The sequence below is a fragment of the Lineus longissimus genome, chromosome 8, assembly GCF_910592395.1.
Source record: "Lineus longissimus chromosome 8, tnLinLong1.2, whole genome shotgun sequence".
Lineage (NCBI taxonomy): Eukaryota > Metazoa > Nemertea > Pilidiophora > Heteronemertea > Lineidae > Lineus > Lineus longissimus.
The window spans coordinates 2,168,945-2,186,189 of record NC_088315.1 but is presented as its reverse complement, the minus strand read 5'-3'; the positions used below and the strand labels follow the sequence as shown (position 1 = coordinate 2,186,189).

The window sequence follows — 17,245 nt, the reverse complement described above, 5'->3', positions numbered from 1 at the left end:
TATTGATTACCACCACATCATTAGTGGGGTGTAATGGAAACCCTTGGTGAAATAGTATGATTTATGGTTTAAAATTTGAAGTCCTTCAGTAGAAGAACAGCTATTTGTATGAGATAGAACTGACTTATCTTACCAAATAGTTCTCAAAACCAAAACCAACTTTCTATCTCGGCCATTTATATTGTAAAATAGCATGAAACCACACCAGAAACACTTATCTTAAGTAATGCTTCAATTCTGGGACGAAATCACTTCTCATATCGAGAAACGACCAGAAAACTCTATTACCTCAATCTCTTGGGAATCCCGCCACCTGATCAAAACTGAAATTTTACTCTAGTCTGTCATAGGATTGACTTGATTCGCTACATTCACAACTTGAGACAGATTTTAGAAAGTCGTTCACACAGATATTATATGAAAATTGTGAATACTCTATTTGAGGTATTCAGTGAGCGGATACGAGACATATGTCTGCAAATCAGATAAGTGAAGAATGAACAGATTTTTTTCACCCGATATTCTTTGGTATTAAGATTTATAAAAAGATGTACGGTTATGATTTCCTTGCTTGTTTCCTGATAGAGCTATAGATGGCTTGTTTAATATCGATTTTTGAGTTTTCGGCTATCATTTACCACATCAAAATCTCTATCGCTCAGCGTGTGTTTTGCCTGGATAGGAATAGGGGGAAAAAAGAAAAGCAATTACTTATTTTCATTGGTAAAAAGTAGATCTTGTGTTTGATAGTGAATGCCATGCTTCCCTACGTTACTCTCTAATTTCTGGGTTTTTGGTGGGAATATAAACTTGTGAATAAAGAGTTGACCTGACTTGAAGCCACTACTTTTATGGGTCTAGAGCCCAAACCTCACCATGTTTTAAATAGCCATTCACACTTTGATGTGTGTGCCATCTTCACTGACCGCACTATGCAACATCACGCTATACTAAATGTGTGTCCACTACTGCCGGAACGACACCTCTGGTCCCACCACACGGTGGTATAACCACATGGCGAGGCATCCCGCTAATGGATTATAATCCAATAAAACAATTTACGATCCGCTACGAGAATTGAACATGGCAGCTTCGTCCTGAAAGCAATTAGCAATCAATTAGCATGACATATGATGATGATTATTCTCGTACTAATTCCTTCTTGACTTCCAGATTGAATTATTCCCAACCGCAGCCTCCCGCTTCCCCGGATTAATGTTATTACCGCTAAGTGTTCACCTATTTGGAAAAAATTACTCCGCAAATGCCTTCCCATATTCCTGTGACAAATGTATTATACATAGCCGAGTGGCTTTTTGAGTGGGTTATTGAAACTGCCAGATGACATTCACGAGCAGACGGACGTTCATAATCTTGGTTCATCAATGTGTGATTTCTTAATTGGGAATTAGAATTCCTTGGTGATTCCTCTGTGCCTTTCTGGATATCGTAACGAAAATTATTAATCTATTTTGAAACATTTGCTCTGGTGACTGTATTTTATCATCCTGATGATCATCTTTTCAAATATCGTAGAATTTTTAGATCAAAATGGGTTGACATCATTCTACAGCAACGAAATTCAATCAGACAACCGGATCTCCAAACCATGCTGAAATCTCACTGATTGACAGTGATGACGCACCACACCTAATCAAAAACTACTGCTGATGAAATGGAATAGAAATCCCTCGTAATTGACAAAACAGGCAGGCTGAGAGGAGGAAAACCTTATCAAAGGGAGCCCACCTTTCTGTTGTGCAGCAAGTTCTTCGTCAAATTCCTTTCCAGCGCTGTACAGCAAGTTACCTGTCGCGATGTTGAAAGTGAATATAAAGAAATAAGCTTGACTACGATGGCTGCTTTGCAACAGCAGCCTTACAATCCGGGTGTAACTGGATTACGATGATTGAGTGGGGATTATTCGCATTGGAGATGGACAGATTGAAGCTGTATGTGTCACAGGTGACAAGGGTATTGTTCTTTTGTAAACAGATTGATGGAAGGGTGGCTCGGATTACCAGTCAGCTCTGGCACTATTCATCCTGCTCTCCTGGGTAGGGGAAGAAGATTTGTCGTGCTTTGAATAAGAATTCAATGGCATTATCTCTAGAATAAACACGGGTAATCGGAGCCCACCTCACTAACATGACCATCCTTGCTCAAGACCACCTTGGGAAAGAATGGGTGACACAATTAGACCTATGACCCTAGTGCTGCCTTCACCCCAGCACTGCAAAGCTTGATTGTTTTGTCTTCAGAAGGACACTGTCATCCATGCAGTTGTAATAATGTTCAGTTGATGATGATATTTTCAAGATGGTCAAGGTCTGAGATATGTACTGTGATAGAAATGACTTTCCGCCATAGGAGAGCTGCCAAAGTGGAAGGATTAGCTAGAGTACGACAGGTTTGCTTTAGTGATTAGAATAATTAAGACAAAGCAGCCCCGCGGTAGCGAAGACTGATCTTGCTGTCTGCTATGGCCGCCCTGGGAGTCGTGCTTGCTCACAAAGTAATGAGTCTCACAGTCATTTGTTGGTATCTTCCCAAATCTGACAGTGGATGATGTATGTTGGTATTAGCCTTTAGTTAGCTAATTAACCCTTTCTGGGTGAGAGTCAGACTGTAATTTGGGATCTGAGTAATGCACTGTCATAATGAAGGATGTGCCTTGTATAAGTTTGTCACCACACTCTCCATGCTCTCTCCAGAGGTACAGTGGAACCTCCTTTAGAGGACACCTCTGTATTAAGGACACCCTCTCTACTAAGGACACTAGATTTGGTCCTAAATTGGTTGTTCTTTGCAGGCATATTCAGGGGACATATCTTCATCTTAAGGTTCCATAGAAAGGTGACAAGATATTTGCTGTATCCAATTGCACACGCTTCCATTCTGGTCATTTAAGATCCAAACCCAACGTCATGATTTACCATTTACTTATCATTGTGTCCTTTTCTCTTTTCAGTTCTTCCAAAGGTGCCGGTCATCGAAGGTGAGGTGACCACAGTCGAGATACAACGAGGGTGCTATGATCTGGGCATGTCCATCGTTGGTGGATGTGATACCCCACTGGTAAGTTGAGACATGAAGCAAGGCACTTTACTATTGCCCCATCTAGTTTTAGTCTGAAGCAAGTCGCTTGACTGCAATTGCTATCCGGTTTGATAGGAGGTGTAATAAATGAAGTAGAGGGCCTACTTTAGTCCATATAACACTCTGGTATAATTGGTCGTAGCTAGAAACCACAGCAACGGTGCAGAGAGCAAAACTATTGTTAAATCCGTGTAAAATGTTTTGGGCTATGTGAGAATGTACACAGTTATTGGTAAGAATTGCATGTTCTGTAGTTGTATTTGTGGTAACATTTGTAATTAAAAGAGTCTAGCGTGATATCTACCCCAATGTGCAAAATCACCACTTTGAAGGGATGTTGCCTGAGCCTTTGGGCCATCACTGCTTGTCTGAGAAGTTCAGGTTTATATGTATTTGATGCTGGTCTCTTCATGACTGCTGCTAAGTTCTATAAGTTTCCAAGCGCTTGCGCCAATATCCGTATGACTAGCGCATCCTTATTTGAAGCGCGCTTATACGGAAAATATTTTTTTATTTTGTGCTGCACTCTGTAGCGTGATGGAACACCGATGAGGTCACCTGGCCACGAACCAATCACAGTAAGTTAATTTACGAAACTACATGTACTGCCGACCCCATTACTTCAGTCATTTCATAAAGTTATCATGGAACTACATGTACTGTCGACCCTAAGAATATGTGAGCTTCATGTTCTTGATGTAGACCAGAACTTTGAATAATCTATCATGCAACTAGGATTCCTTGGTGGTGGATCTTCTTGCTTGTTCTCATGGATGTTTTGATTTTGATTTCAAAACCTAGCGGGTGGTTGTTTTTGTCAACATTTTGGAGGGCTTATAGCTGTATGCAACCAAAAGTGATAGGTGGTTAAGGATATTACTCTTTTGGCCACTTATGCCATGATATTATATTTAATCAAGAGTTTTTGTGAAATAACTGAAGATTATTGGGTTTACAGTATCTTAAAAATAAAAAAATAAAGAAAAAATAAGATGTGCTTTTCTCTTCAGTAAAAATATCACTAAATAAAATACACTTATTTTGAAAACCTCTGAGTTTCAAGCACAAGTGCACTTGTGTTCCATGTTGTTCCAATTTGCTCTAGGTGTTTTGCTGTGGTTCCTGGTCAGCACCAATTATTGCCCAGTGATTATGCTTTCTGGCTGGGAAGGATTTTGGTAAAGGGTGTTGAGATTTCCCGGTGGCAGTATTCATCTCGTTTAGGCTGCGTATCCGGCTACTGTTCACACAGACACGTGGAAGTCTCTTAGTATTTATATTCACAGGCGGGTAAGTATGGAAGAACCGGACCTCTAAAGTCCTGATTGCCCCAGCTAAGACGATGGCCGCCCTGGTTTCGATATCATTTGAGCGTAACATCTATCATCATCAACATGAAGACACTGGTCAACCAGCGGTCAGTCCAGGTCATTAGCTTCTTCAACCACTGCGGGCCAACAATAGCCAAATTGCATCAATGTTATTCGTAGGATGACAGGAATGAGTCGGTTGGAAATGAATGAGTCGGGATTAGCCGATTTATGCCCATGGATCACCGAACGATTTTGATATAATCACGGTTTTAACTTTGGATATGAATTACTGTGACATGTTCGTGTTGGTTATAAGGGGAGTGATGCATTGGCTTTATCAATTAGCTGGTCCGAACGAAACATTGTCATTGCTGTGACAGTTTTTGTCAATTGAGTGGTTGGGTACTTGAGTTGTCTCTTGGTCCTGTAGGTCCTGCTACCATACACTGGGTGGAGTTGGTACCCTATTTCTCCCTCACGGCTGCTAAGTTCCTATAAAAGTTGGCAAACTATGTAGCCTGCTGTTTGGTTAAAACTTGTCTGTTCATTTAAAAAGTGACAAGCGAATAGTAACAACGTGAAGTCTGTGTATACCCAGTTTACAAGCGAATCTAACCACGCTGATCTCATCTCTGTGGGGAGATCCCAAAAACCCATTACTGCTCCGGTATAGGTAGAAATAAATACCGAGATATTGAATAAAAGCCTCATAATCGGTGCCCTGCTTCGTAGGCAGGAGACAATTTCGTATCAGTGTTACTGGATACGTGAGCGTATCATTCACTGAATAGCTATAATGGTTTGGATTACTTAGCCATGGTGTTCTTCCATTCAGCGTATGACTGCATGCCTTAATGTGACTGCAAATATTGGCGACATTTGAGCTGAGATGATCTCAGCACTGGGAAAATAGATTTTGAGTCTCAGTATGGAGTAGTTTCAGGTAGAGATTTCTTTCATTCTCATCAGAAGTAAGGCAAGCTTGTTGAACCCGATGACTTTACAACATTGCTTTCTGCAAATGTGTGAGGGCACTCGTCTCCCGCTCAGCCACATGGTCCCTTAAATTCCACAATAGTAAACATCCCTGGATACAAATTTTGAGTTCTCCAAGTTTTGATCCTGGACCTCTTAGTTGTAGAAGAATTTGGAAAACATCATCTCTGAAACAGCGACAAAAACTCTCAGCACAAACATATGGCAATGAGGCAGATTCAATCTAGTAAAGGGCTCGAGTACCATGCTGATGCCCATCAGAATAACTAAAGCTTTTAACATGTTATTATGTGGAGAGTTATCGCAATGCCAAGGGTGCTTATTTTTGCGCCTTCAGACCAACAGTCCATTTCCTGAAAATAGTCAGGAATTGGGCACTCATGCCGTATAGCTATCAAATTGATGTTGATGGAACAGTGTGATGGACAAAAACTTGTTCCTCGCATTGTTGGAAGATTGTGGCCATGGTGGTATGGTGGAGGTGTCAGCGCATTTATTACCTTTTCCAATGAAAGTATTAGCGTGTGGTGAGTTAACCAATTCATAGCATTCTCCTCGGTTGAGCGTAGTCCAAGTCCAAAGGGAATAGCACATAGTGACTTTATGCTATCATAGCCACCAACAATTTCATTTCAAGGCCACAGTCCTAATTAGTGTGGTCAGAAGGCGTAGCAATTCTAACCATCAAGGTTGTTACTTTTGCGTTGTGATAACCCCCGGCCAGCATCCAGGCCTTCAGGAGTTGATTGAAAACTGTTAAAGGCACTACACCTAGAAGTGCTGATTTCATTGCAAGGGTAAACTATTGGCCATCCGCAGAGCTCAAACGGTTCCATCACAAACACTTGAGCAAAGAGGGACATGAACTAAGGAGACTATTTACGGAAACATTTGACTGAAATGTTCCAATGAGGCCGTAGAAGGCCACATATTTGCTCTAAGTTGAGTGACTTGTGTAAACGAACAAACTTTCATCCAGCGGTGGTTCTGACCAGAGATGAAACGGTGCCATTGACACACCATATTGATTGCATCCACTTCTCACGTTTATTGCCATGGCGTTGGTATATTCTGTTGAATAGCCAAAGAGGCCTTGGCCATATTTCAGTCACGCCTTCCGCTTGCATGAACTTTGATGTGGGAAATGAGATGAGTTATTGAAACATGGCAAAGCGTTCCGTTTGGAAATGTGTTTGCTGAGAGTTGGTTTGAAGTGTCTGTACGTTTGTGTGGAGGCAATAACGTGTGTGGACACTTGATTGAAATTCGTGGAAAGTATACAGCAGCAAACAGGATGTTTACAGGCATCTTATTTCGATGGTAGTTTAGTTGATAGAATTTCATGTTGAGGTTCTTCTTCATCGTCTTCTTCTTTCTCTCTGGGGCAGTAGTATGTGTGTCAATGTGGCCCCTAGCATACTATCATATTCATGATATACTAAGTCCTGTAGGTCTAAGCCAAGAGAAGGTTGACTTTTGACCAATTTTGGCTGTTTTACATTTCAAGCAAAACAGCCACAATCTCCTCAACCTGGCTAAACAAAGTCTCCAGACCAAACCATCTTTCACTGTTCCATCGAAGACACTTTCGGTCATCTTCTCTGTAGATACAGTAAGGAAATATCCCCGACATGGCCAAGCCAAGTCCCCAGAGCACCCATCTTTCAACGTTGAGCAAGTGCCAGGCTGTCAGCAGATCATATTCATCTTCGGCATGATGCATCAGTTTTCAGTGGAAGATATCCGACTCTTGATGATTGCTTGTCATACCGTGTCACTTTCTCATGATAATTGTCACTTTTCATGTGAGTGTTATCAACTCATCTCCGCATATGATGATCTCCTAGGTGTCTGATATATGACACTTGTAGCTTTCTCAGTTTTCTTGCTTGACATTTTATCATCTAGCTGGATTGGTTGAAACCACCTCACTTCAGAGGCGAACTGTGATTCTGAGCTTCATGTGGTAATAATCTCATGATATCACAACAAATGAGAGTGCCATTTGGGAAGTGGGAGAGTAGTTAAAGGCTTGATGATGGTTTATAACCAAATGTCTGTGGTCTGTGGTGTATATTGTGTCGTGATTGCTCCTTTCAGGTCTCCAGGCCAAGATGGAACTTGGTCTTCCCTCAATATGAAACTTTAGCTCATATTGTGACATTTCTATCTTTTCAGGTCTGCATCGTCATCCAAGAGATATTCCCTGAAAGCGTGGTTGCCAAGGACGGGCGGCTGATGCCAGGCGACCAGATATTAGAGGTAGGCTGTAAAAAAATCTTTTGTTTCGTTCTGTTGTATTGAAGTTTTGCCTTTCCGGGTTGGTTGAACTGTATGATAAACATGGATGCTTGTGCGTTCATCTTGTAGGTGGTGTCACTGTGTGGGCATGTCGTGATGAAAACAGTGTGTTTCTTTCCAACCTGATGGTAAATTGCATAAGAAAAACAACTGGCATCATGACATTTCTATCAATAGGACCCAGATATCATCCAACAGTATACAATTAAAGACCTACAGAGAGACTGTGCCTCAGCTATGAGGGAGACAACCTTGTGTGGAGAGATATAGGAAGCATTGCTTAAAGCGCTGCTGGCAATCTGACCTTTGCATTAAATGTCAGCCGTATCCTGCTTCTAAGAAACCTAATAGAGAAATCTGATATTCGAAATTAGATCAGATTACTAAGATTAAAACTTTTAAGATCAAATTTACTTTCGTCTCAAAAGTCGGAGGGAACTGATCATATTCCTTCTGTGATTAGCACGATAGTTTTATCTTCCTGATTTGAAAATGAGTAATCTAAGAATATTTCATAAATCATTTGATGTGATACTGTAAACTATGATGTTTTTGGTAGAGTTACTGTATATTTTGGCGATTTAAAAAAAATGCCATAAAATGGGATAAAAGGCCATAAAAGGCCATAAAAGGCCATAAATTTGGACACACCTGTTTTGAACTTTTTGATGTTTTGGCCTTTTCTAGAACTCGTAGAAGTCCTCATGTCCTTTCCCATAAAACCATACCATCAAATTGGTCATTAGGCCCTCCAGACAAGTAATCCGACCTCTTGCGGGTTTTCTTTTTCCAATAAGGAACAGGTTGAAGTGGGTCGACAAATGTTTTTTTCCACCCGGTGACAATCAACGAGTCGGTTGTCAAGCTTCCACAGATTAGGTTACCATTATCCAGATAAAGGTTACCAAGGTGTTCCACCACATTAGCATATCCTCATTTACCATTTAGTAAGAAAAAAGTGTTGCTCCCAACGTTACTTTTGTATATCACAAGGCAGATGAGGGATTCACAGTGGGTCGACCATCAAATATTGGCCATGGAGTAATCATTGGTGCAGGAATTACATGGTCTGCAGGCCGTGATGACTGGACATGTTGAATGCATCCAGTCATACTATCTCATCATCTCTAGTCAATTACATCAAAGCACTCTGGTCATTTAGGGGCGTTCAGGATAATCGCTTCCACACAAAGTCTTGATGGCTTGGCAGTATGAGTTATAAATGAGTATGATGGCAGATGGCAGGTATTTTGCTGACAGTAAATGTTCTCACTGTGCCTTTATCAGCATATGATAACGATGATAAGGCTGTTGAAAGAAACCCCTCCCCCGAGTAGCCGCCGATTAAGCACACTGCGCTTGATGGATGAATGGCATCCCTTTTCATTCCAGGTTAACGGCGAAGACCTTACTCAGGCCACCCACGAAGAAGCACGGAGCGCACTTTCACAGCTTTATCCAATATGTCGACTGACGATATATCGAGAAAAGGCAGATGAATGTCATCCAATCGAAAAGGAGGAGATTATACGAATAACGCTCAAAAAAGTTCCCGGCAAGCAACTCGGGATCAAACTAGTCGGAAAAAAGTAAGCAAAGATTTTTTCAATAACTTCACCTATTTGAAATTAGCTGTTAATTGACATTCAATGACATTTAGAGATTCTAGTGATGTTGTTTTGGGAAATGTTCAAGGATCAAATTGCTCCATCTATGAGACAGGAAGGATGTTTAACCTTTCAAGGTCCTCTACAGTCCTGAGCAAAAGTAACTGTCACCACTGTAACCATTTCCATCTTTGATTTTACAGGAATGGTCCAGGTGTCTACATAATGAGTTTGGTAAGCAATCTTTAAATCTTTAAACAAGATTTATTGCTCCTCAATAGCCACTTTATATTGATGTGAAAGTAGTTAATGGTATGAATTGTTCAGCAGGCCCACCTGCCATTTTCCTATTAAACTCAGGTTTTTCTCATCCAGTGTTTAATGTGCTGCAGATTTTCCTATTAATATTGGTTGATATATCCTTGAATACATTCATTAGACTCACTCTCATTATTCACTGGAGAATCTGAGCGTCAGTTACTTTTCCTTGGGTTTTTTATGTCGAGATGATTTAAAAGTGCACCTGTTCAGGTGTTTATCGGGATGTAAAAAAGTTAATGAAGCTTTCTTCTTTTAAGTTCTATTGAGTCGTAGAGATTTCCTCAAGGCAGGGAGTGAAAATTATCTTGAGGTAACACACCCTTTACCTAGGGCAGTAGGTCTACAACTTAACTAAGTCATCTCTCATTGTCTTCACAGATTCCTAACGGCTTGGCCAGTTTGGATGGACGACTGAAAAAGGACGACAGAATCCTTGAAATAAATTATCAGGACATGACCTATGGCACCCAGGAACAGGCAGCAGAAGTTATACAGGTACTTGTTAATATCATCATCATCATCATCATCATTGAAGAGTCGTGATCCTATTAGATCTATGCTCATATGATTCTATTGTCAGAAGACTTCCAGAGTCACCTTTCCCTCAGGAAATGCTTTGTTAAGAAAACCTCTGTTGATATCAGGGATGTACCGTTAGCACTGGAATCTTGATGTTCCAATAATTTGTAAATCATCAGCTATTTCTGTCTGGTTGAATGGATGAGAAATGTGAGGTTCTGTGAACTTAAAGCTGATTTGCACTCATGATGCCAGAAAATAGATGTCAACAATTCTGTGAGTGAAGTTCCCACAAATCTTTTCCTGTAAAAATTTCAATAATCATGTCGAAATTTCCCCCCAGAAGCAATCAGATGATGGTAGCAACACATCATTTGTTTTTCCTCAATCTCGAGTTGCAGCTCCAAGATGAGATGGCTGTCATCAAAGGGAACGTTTTTATGAGTTTCTAATCTTCATTTTGCGCTTATTTCAGAGTAACGCGGATAAAGTTCAGTTCGTTGTGATGAGATGCAGCCGCCCACAGACCCCCGACTTAATCCGGTCAACGTCGAAAGACTGTATAGCAGAGTCCATCTTAACTGAATGCCAGAAGCCGGCAGAGGGACAGGGGGGTCGCGCTAGTAGGCTATGCAAGGAAAGGGCTGTCAATGTACAAAAGGTGAGTTGATTACATGTAACACTAATTAGCGTGCAGTAATGAGCTCTTGGTTAATCAGTTTGGCACTGTAGTGGAATCGGACTGTTCATGATATATTGTTCATTCTATCTTCAAGATTTGATCATTTCTAAGTCGGGCTGCAATCAGTAAACAGCCTATCATAGAACAAATTGTTAGTACCTCACAGTGATGTGGTGCCATTATCAATCCCAAGCCCTATTCTCACTTTCCCACGTTTCTTTCAGAATCCCACTGAATCATTGGGAATCAGCGTTGCAGGGGGCGTCGGCAGTCAACGGGGCGACGTACCCATCTATATAACCAATATACAACCTCAAGGAGCGCTAGGGCGTAGTCGACAGGTTAAGGTAAATACATGACATGTCTCTACCTGTCCTCCCTGAAGGCTCAATCAAAGACAGGTGAAAGACGATGGTGGATCAATACTTCTTGATGATATTGGATATGGTGGCTTCTAAACCTGCAAGATCAACTCGAAATGGTTCTCAATCGTTTGAAATTTGCCTCGGGATGCAGGGGTTAATGCTTTTAGTCATGTGGCCCTCCGTAGCCAGAAGGGATAAGATCGCTGAGATACATGGAGACGTTCTCTCATTGATCCAAAACTGTTCACAAGTCATCACCATCTTTTATTATCAGGGCATTTATCTTTACCTGTCTGGGAGGAAGGGAACCGATATGTCTGTGGGGGTTAGATCAGCTCTGGATGTCTAATCCACTTTTCATGTTCAGTCCCTGTTGTCGACATCTGTTTATCTTCTGGGCCATGTTTATCGTTACCTGTCTGGAATGAAGACGTCAGAGAATAGGACTGACAGATAGGCAGTCCATATCTGACTTTTTGCGGGTGCCTCGGATTTGGCCGACATTTTACTGGGCTTCACTCTCCCGGTATTTGGTGAGACTACCTATACCGACTGTTTGATATCAGTTTCTCTCCTATAACACCTGAAAACATCAACTGTGATTTGGAGTGCTTTTTGACTGCTTAGCATAATCGCTGCCTCCAAAACAAGGCACAGTGTAAACAGTGATACATTGTAACCAGGATGTTTGAGAATTGACTACCTTTCATCTGCCTCAGGTAGCGACCTGGTAATAGGGCCTCAAATTACTGGTCTGTTGTATTTTGTCATTTCAGAAGGGCGATATCTTGCTTTCTGTAAATGGTGGCAATCTCGTCGGACTAACTCATAACGAGGCTGTGCGAGCTTTAAAATCTGGTGCTGACTGTAAATCAGTGACGTTAAAGGTGATCGACGGTCCAGAGACAATTGACGGAATATCAAACTTTACCCCATCATGGCTTTACTGGTTACAGATGCCAAAGTAAGTACAGTAGAACCTCTCTATTATGAACACCCTTGGGACTGACAAGTGCTGTCCTTAATAGAGAGGTGTCCTGATTAGAGAGGTCGAATTGAATGCAAACAACCAATTTGGGACCAAACATAGTGTCCTTTATAAAGAGGTTGTCCTTAATAGAGAGGTGTCCGCTAACAGAGGTTCCACTGTATTGGATTGGCCTTGTTCATTGATAAACATGATTCGTCTTGTCTTTAGCAAGCCAAATTGCTTAGTGATTTGAGAAGTGGAGATGAACGTTAGAAGCATGGACATCACTGGGAGGTTGATGAAGCATGATTTGAATAATGATGGGTTGATATTACATGTAAATTAGTATCAACACAAGTGTCCTTGGAAGGTCATCATGTTGTATCCAGTACTGCTACTCAACAACATGCCCACAACATCTCGCGGGGTCCCATTGAACATGAACTCTCCAAAGGGTAGAACCAGTTGTCGTTTTCTCCAAAGCAGACGTTGTATGTTGTCTCTCTCTCTCCAGATCCTGCCAAATAGTGAAGACAATAGCGTTATCTCGAGGTCCGACAGGAAGTCTTGGCTTCTCGATCGTCGGTGGTAATGATACATGCCAAGGTGTTCAACCCATTCATATAAAAACCATCGTGCCTGGGACACAAGCCTCACTGGATGGACGGTTACGGTAAGTCATAGTTTCATCGGTATACAATTCTCAGGGGACGTCTAACCCAAGCAGCTTCTCTTCACTAAGAAGTCTCAATCGGTACCAGTATTGGCTGGGAAGTTAACCTGTGGCTGATCAGCAACCCACCTAACTGGTAGTTATGCGATGATAAGAATGTCAAGCCGATTACTATGCCTAGCAGACTTTAAATGGTCATAATGCTACACGAAATACTTTGAAAGGTTTGACCATGTATGTTTTGTGCAATCCTGATTCTCTTGCAATGATATCATCTCAGCATTCCCTGACAAAACTTTCCCTCTTGTTTGCAGATGTGGTGATGTGATATTGTCCGTGAACAACTATCATCTAAGCGATATAGCTCACAGTCACGCCGTGTCACTCCTCAAACACGTTAAAGGAACTGTAGCTTTAAATATCGTCTCTTGGCCGGGCACAGTCGTATGATGTGGGACTTTCCTACGTTGTGGGATTTAGATACTCTGTGTGAAACTTGAAACTGTTGGATAATCCAAAATCGTGTGTGCTTGACCTGGCTAGGAAATCAGAAACTGGATACTTAAACCTCTCAACAGGATTTGTCGAGACGGATTTGATTTGCCTGAAGATATCAACTGAGACTTTGTGTACTTTCATTCGACACTTCATGTGGTTGGAATATGATAATGCAAGACTGAAGTGACTTTTCTGACAGGTTGGTCCTTGAGTTTCATGAGGATAGACCAACATCGATTGGCTTGGCCATTGAGATGAAACTTGTGTAACCAATTCAGATATTAAGTGATTATGATGTACAACCACTCATGTAATAGGATGATTTACATCTCATTGAGCTTTGCACCCATTTTCCGCCGGCAGGGTCTGGAATCCAGCAGACCGTTTATGAAGTCTAATGTATTTGTCCTGTAAATATTCTAATGAGGATAGTTTGAAATATCCCTGTTCTTGGTAAGATCTAATCAAATCGACACTTATTGATATGAGTTTGACCTAGATTCTGAGCTGTGGGTCACATTAATTTTTCTATCTCCAAAACCTGCCAAAAACAGAGATATGTCATTGATTCATAGTGGTACACTGTTTTCAAAAGACGATCAGCTTTTTTCTGAGGAAAATCTTTGTATCGCATCATATCGCATTTATGAGGCGTCTGTAGCATTTATGTTCATTTTGTCATCAGTGATGCTACTGTGGCCCTGTTTGTTTATGAGTGTTGCCATGGAGATAATAAATCCATTCAGAATTCTTTGTGGAACACTTTATAGAACACTGTGTGTGGAGCATGAATCAATGACCACACGGATTAATTTGAATCTAATTCATGGGTCTGATGAGAATCCAACATTTATTGTGTATAGTTTATTTTGGTTCATCTAATATTGCTTCATGACATATTTTCTTTTGTGCCAAATGTAACAATTGATTTCTAATTTACTGCAAATCACTATACATTTGATTTCAGACAGAGTGTGTAGATATAGTGATTTTCACCGAGGCTGAGACAGACTTTAAGCAAAGTGTTTCATTCCCAAAGTTATTAATCTGGGCAGGGGACACCCTTTCTGTATCAGCTCACGAAAATTTCACTGTTTACTTGCAGCAGTAGCATTTCAAGCCAAACTTGTCAACCTTTGTGCTATTTTCACTTGTTTTCTTATCACTGTTATTTATAAACTTCAGTTTTAATCTGAACATGGAACTGTATTGACAAGGTAGCTGATAATGTGGGCTGAAAGTGGACACAGTTCTGAAAAGTTTTAATTTAATTTGATAGTATTTAGTTGTGGATTAACGTGATTTTTAGCTTGATGCTTGTCATAGCAAAGCCACGATAGACGTTGATGGCACAATGAGGTGTTTGGTTAGCCACTGCCGAAGATTGGCAATATTTGATATGGCATTTGAGGGTCGGGCATTTAAGCCCATGAAGATGAGAAATCTGGAGTCAGTCAGATTGTGCTTATTCTTGAGTACAAGGAGGATATCTACTGTAAAGCTTATCAAAAGTTTGGTTTCACTTGCTTTGGAAATTTGCACCATTGCTGAAAAGTTGACAAGCTTTACTGAGTAGATTTGATTTGTGGATCTTTTGCTCCATATTTGACATTACAAGTCTAGTCAAATTGTCCTCTAATTGCATTTAAGGTGATTGGATCACATTTGCATAAGTTCTACATGACTTCATATTTAGTAGCGTTCATCCTGATATTGATAAATCAGATAGTTAATCCTAATGAGTTGCCATTTTCTTCTGTGGCAAAGATGGGGGGGGGGGGGGATTTTGATATTTTGCTCACTTTCAGCAGAATAGAAAATAGTTGAAATAATAGTGTTCAGAGAGTGAGAGAATGTGCAGACATTGTTGAGCAGACAGTTTGATAGCCTTAACACTGTTAAGTTTAGGGTAAAGACATGTTGAGGTTCCTTCAGATTTGCTGTATATTCAGTTCATCAACAATGAGATTTTACCTCCATGTCTAACAGTGAAAAACCACAGGTTGTCATTTCAGTTCTGATTTTGTTGTTCGTTGGTTGGAAAGCAGTTATAAGGTGGGGGGAATACGTCGTTCTTGAATTGAGAATAAAACTGGTAAAGAAGTTGGTGGTGCCCTCTATGCAGAAGCTTGGGTATAGATTTCAGGGTTGTGTGACATTTGCTGTCAAATGAGCCAATTCATGGGTGGAAAAAGATGGGTCATTGACTGCATATGGTGCACATCCCTGTAATGTATATCCTTGGTAGTACATTTCCGGTGAGATGATTGGAGCCTTCAGTGTTTTGGAATTCTTGGGGCATTCAAAGGAAAATTTTAAAAATTTGTAAAATATTTTTGTAGTGTTGTTGGTAAATTAATCAAATGGAAATTTTTATTAAATCTTCGGGTAAAAATCATTGACATATTAATGCACCTTAAAAAAATTGTTGTAATCTGTTTCTTTGGCTAGCCAAATTGTCTTTGTAATAAATTGTAAATTCATGACAAGAAAAGACATGTCATATCCTGAGTTTTCACAAATTATCTATACGTTGAGTACAGATTGATTTCATACTTGGAGCTGCTCGTGCTGCCTGTTTTGATGGTTAGTCCCCTTTTACCTGAAATGTTTGAGAAATAAAGTTTTCATAAAAGCTTACTAGTCGTGAAAGGGTTAAAAGCAGTAAAACATGGTACGTAAGGTGAAATGTGTTCTTGAGTGTCCTCGGTATTGTAGACGAACAAATAAAAATTTGTGTTGTTTTTCACCTGAACTAGATCCATGTAGGCCTACTTTATGTAACGCACTGCTTGGCAATTTGGGGAACTCATTCCCCAGGTTATACTTGGCCATCATGGGAGGGCACCTGAACAGTTGGCCCTTTTACCTATATTAGGGGGAAAAGACGTCCGTCTTCACCGGCGTAAACCCATCAACACAGTATCCGCAGCTTGCATTTTGGTTTTACTTGGGTCATTTTAAGAGTTCCCAAAAATCATTGGTGCCTAAAAAGTAAACCAATCATGTCATCTAATGGACCTAGCTGAGGTGAAAAACTCCTAAATGTTACATGTAATGTAAAACTATATTGACTCTATTAACACCTTCAGCGCCGAACGTGGCCCAAATCCCCCTTTTTGAGCTGGTTATCGGAGCCTCATGGACCTAATGTATGAACTACGCCTTCGCCATCTTCAGGGCACGGTAGGAACTGAAAAGTCCGTTTGGTCTTTTCGGTTTCTTTTCAGTTCCTACCGTGCCCTGAAGATGGCGATGGCGTAGTTCAGAACTTTAAATGTCTTCATGAAGTTCCTACCTTGCCCTGAAGATGGCGATGGCGTAGTTCTTTCATGAAGTCCATGAGACTCCGAGAACCAGCTCGAAGGGGGAGGGGATTTGGTTCACGTATATCTACGTGGTTCGGCGCTGAAGGTGTTAAATGATTTACACTTCTCTTGTACATAGAATGTATGTAATAAAACAAAAAGTAAAATTGAAATGCCACAGCTTCTGGTTTCTTTATTAAAGACTGTCTCCATACCCTGAACTTGTCCATCTCATTGCAACGCCGGACTGTACTTCAGGGTTTGGTCTGTTTTCCCCACTCAACACTGACTGACATGCTGGTTGTCAATTTCATGTTGATGCCATCTGACATTTTATGAAAGTCTTTTTGATATGGCCTTTTGTGTGGTGACATCATTCAGCCAGTTGTCCCACTTCACTCAAAGACCTTTGATTGAGAATGTGGCCTTTCTGACAGAGAAGAGCCATTGTCAGTTTCAATGAAGTGTCTGGCCTATGGCTAAAGATAGTAATGGTTTACTTGGAAGCATTACAGCGATGTGCTCGTTCCTTTCACCTGAATTCCTATAAATGAAGAATCCCCCATGCCTTTGGGTAAAGGCAATTCTTTCAT

The 17,245-nt window shown here is 40.7% G+C and overlaps 1 protein-coding gene across 8 annotated transcripts in view; it reads left to right on the top strand.

Moving 5' to 3' along the window:
• Positions 1-16,825, top strand: part of LOC135493034 (E3 ubiquitin-protein ligase LNX-like) — an 81,650-nt gene extending 64,825 nt beyond the window's left edge. For 7 of the 8 annotated variants that reach the window (XM_064779810.1, XM_064779811.1, XM_064779817.1 and 4 more), the window contains 11 exons: positions 2,972-3,078; positions 3,633-3,677; positions 7,587-7,670; positions 9,102-9,298; positions 9,520-9,550; positions 10,016-10,132; positions 10,632-10,817; positions 11,063-11,185; positions 11,980-12,167; positions 12,688-12,846; positions 13,161-16,825. In XM_064779810.1, coding sequence (XP_064635880.1) covers positions 2,972-3,078; positions 3,633-3,677; positions 7,587-7,670; positions 9,102-9,298; positions 9,520-9,550; positions 10,016-10,132; positions 10,632-10,817; positions 11,063-11,185; positions 11,980-12,167; positions 12,688-12,846; positions 13,161-13,296 — 1,373 coding nt within the window. In that variant the 3' untranslated portion in view covers positions 13,297-16,825. The remainder of the gene's footprint in view (positions 1-2,971; positions 3,079-3,632; positions 3,678-7,586; positions 7,671-9,101; positions 9,299-9,519; positions 9,551-10,015; positions 10,133-10,631; positions 10,818-11,062; positions 11,186-11,979; positions 12,168-12,687; positions 12,847-13,160) is intronic. The other variant, XM_064779812.1, reaches the window with a different exon arrangement.
• Positions 16,826-17,245: the final 420 nt, after the last annotated feature.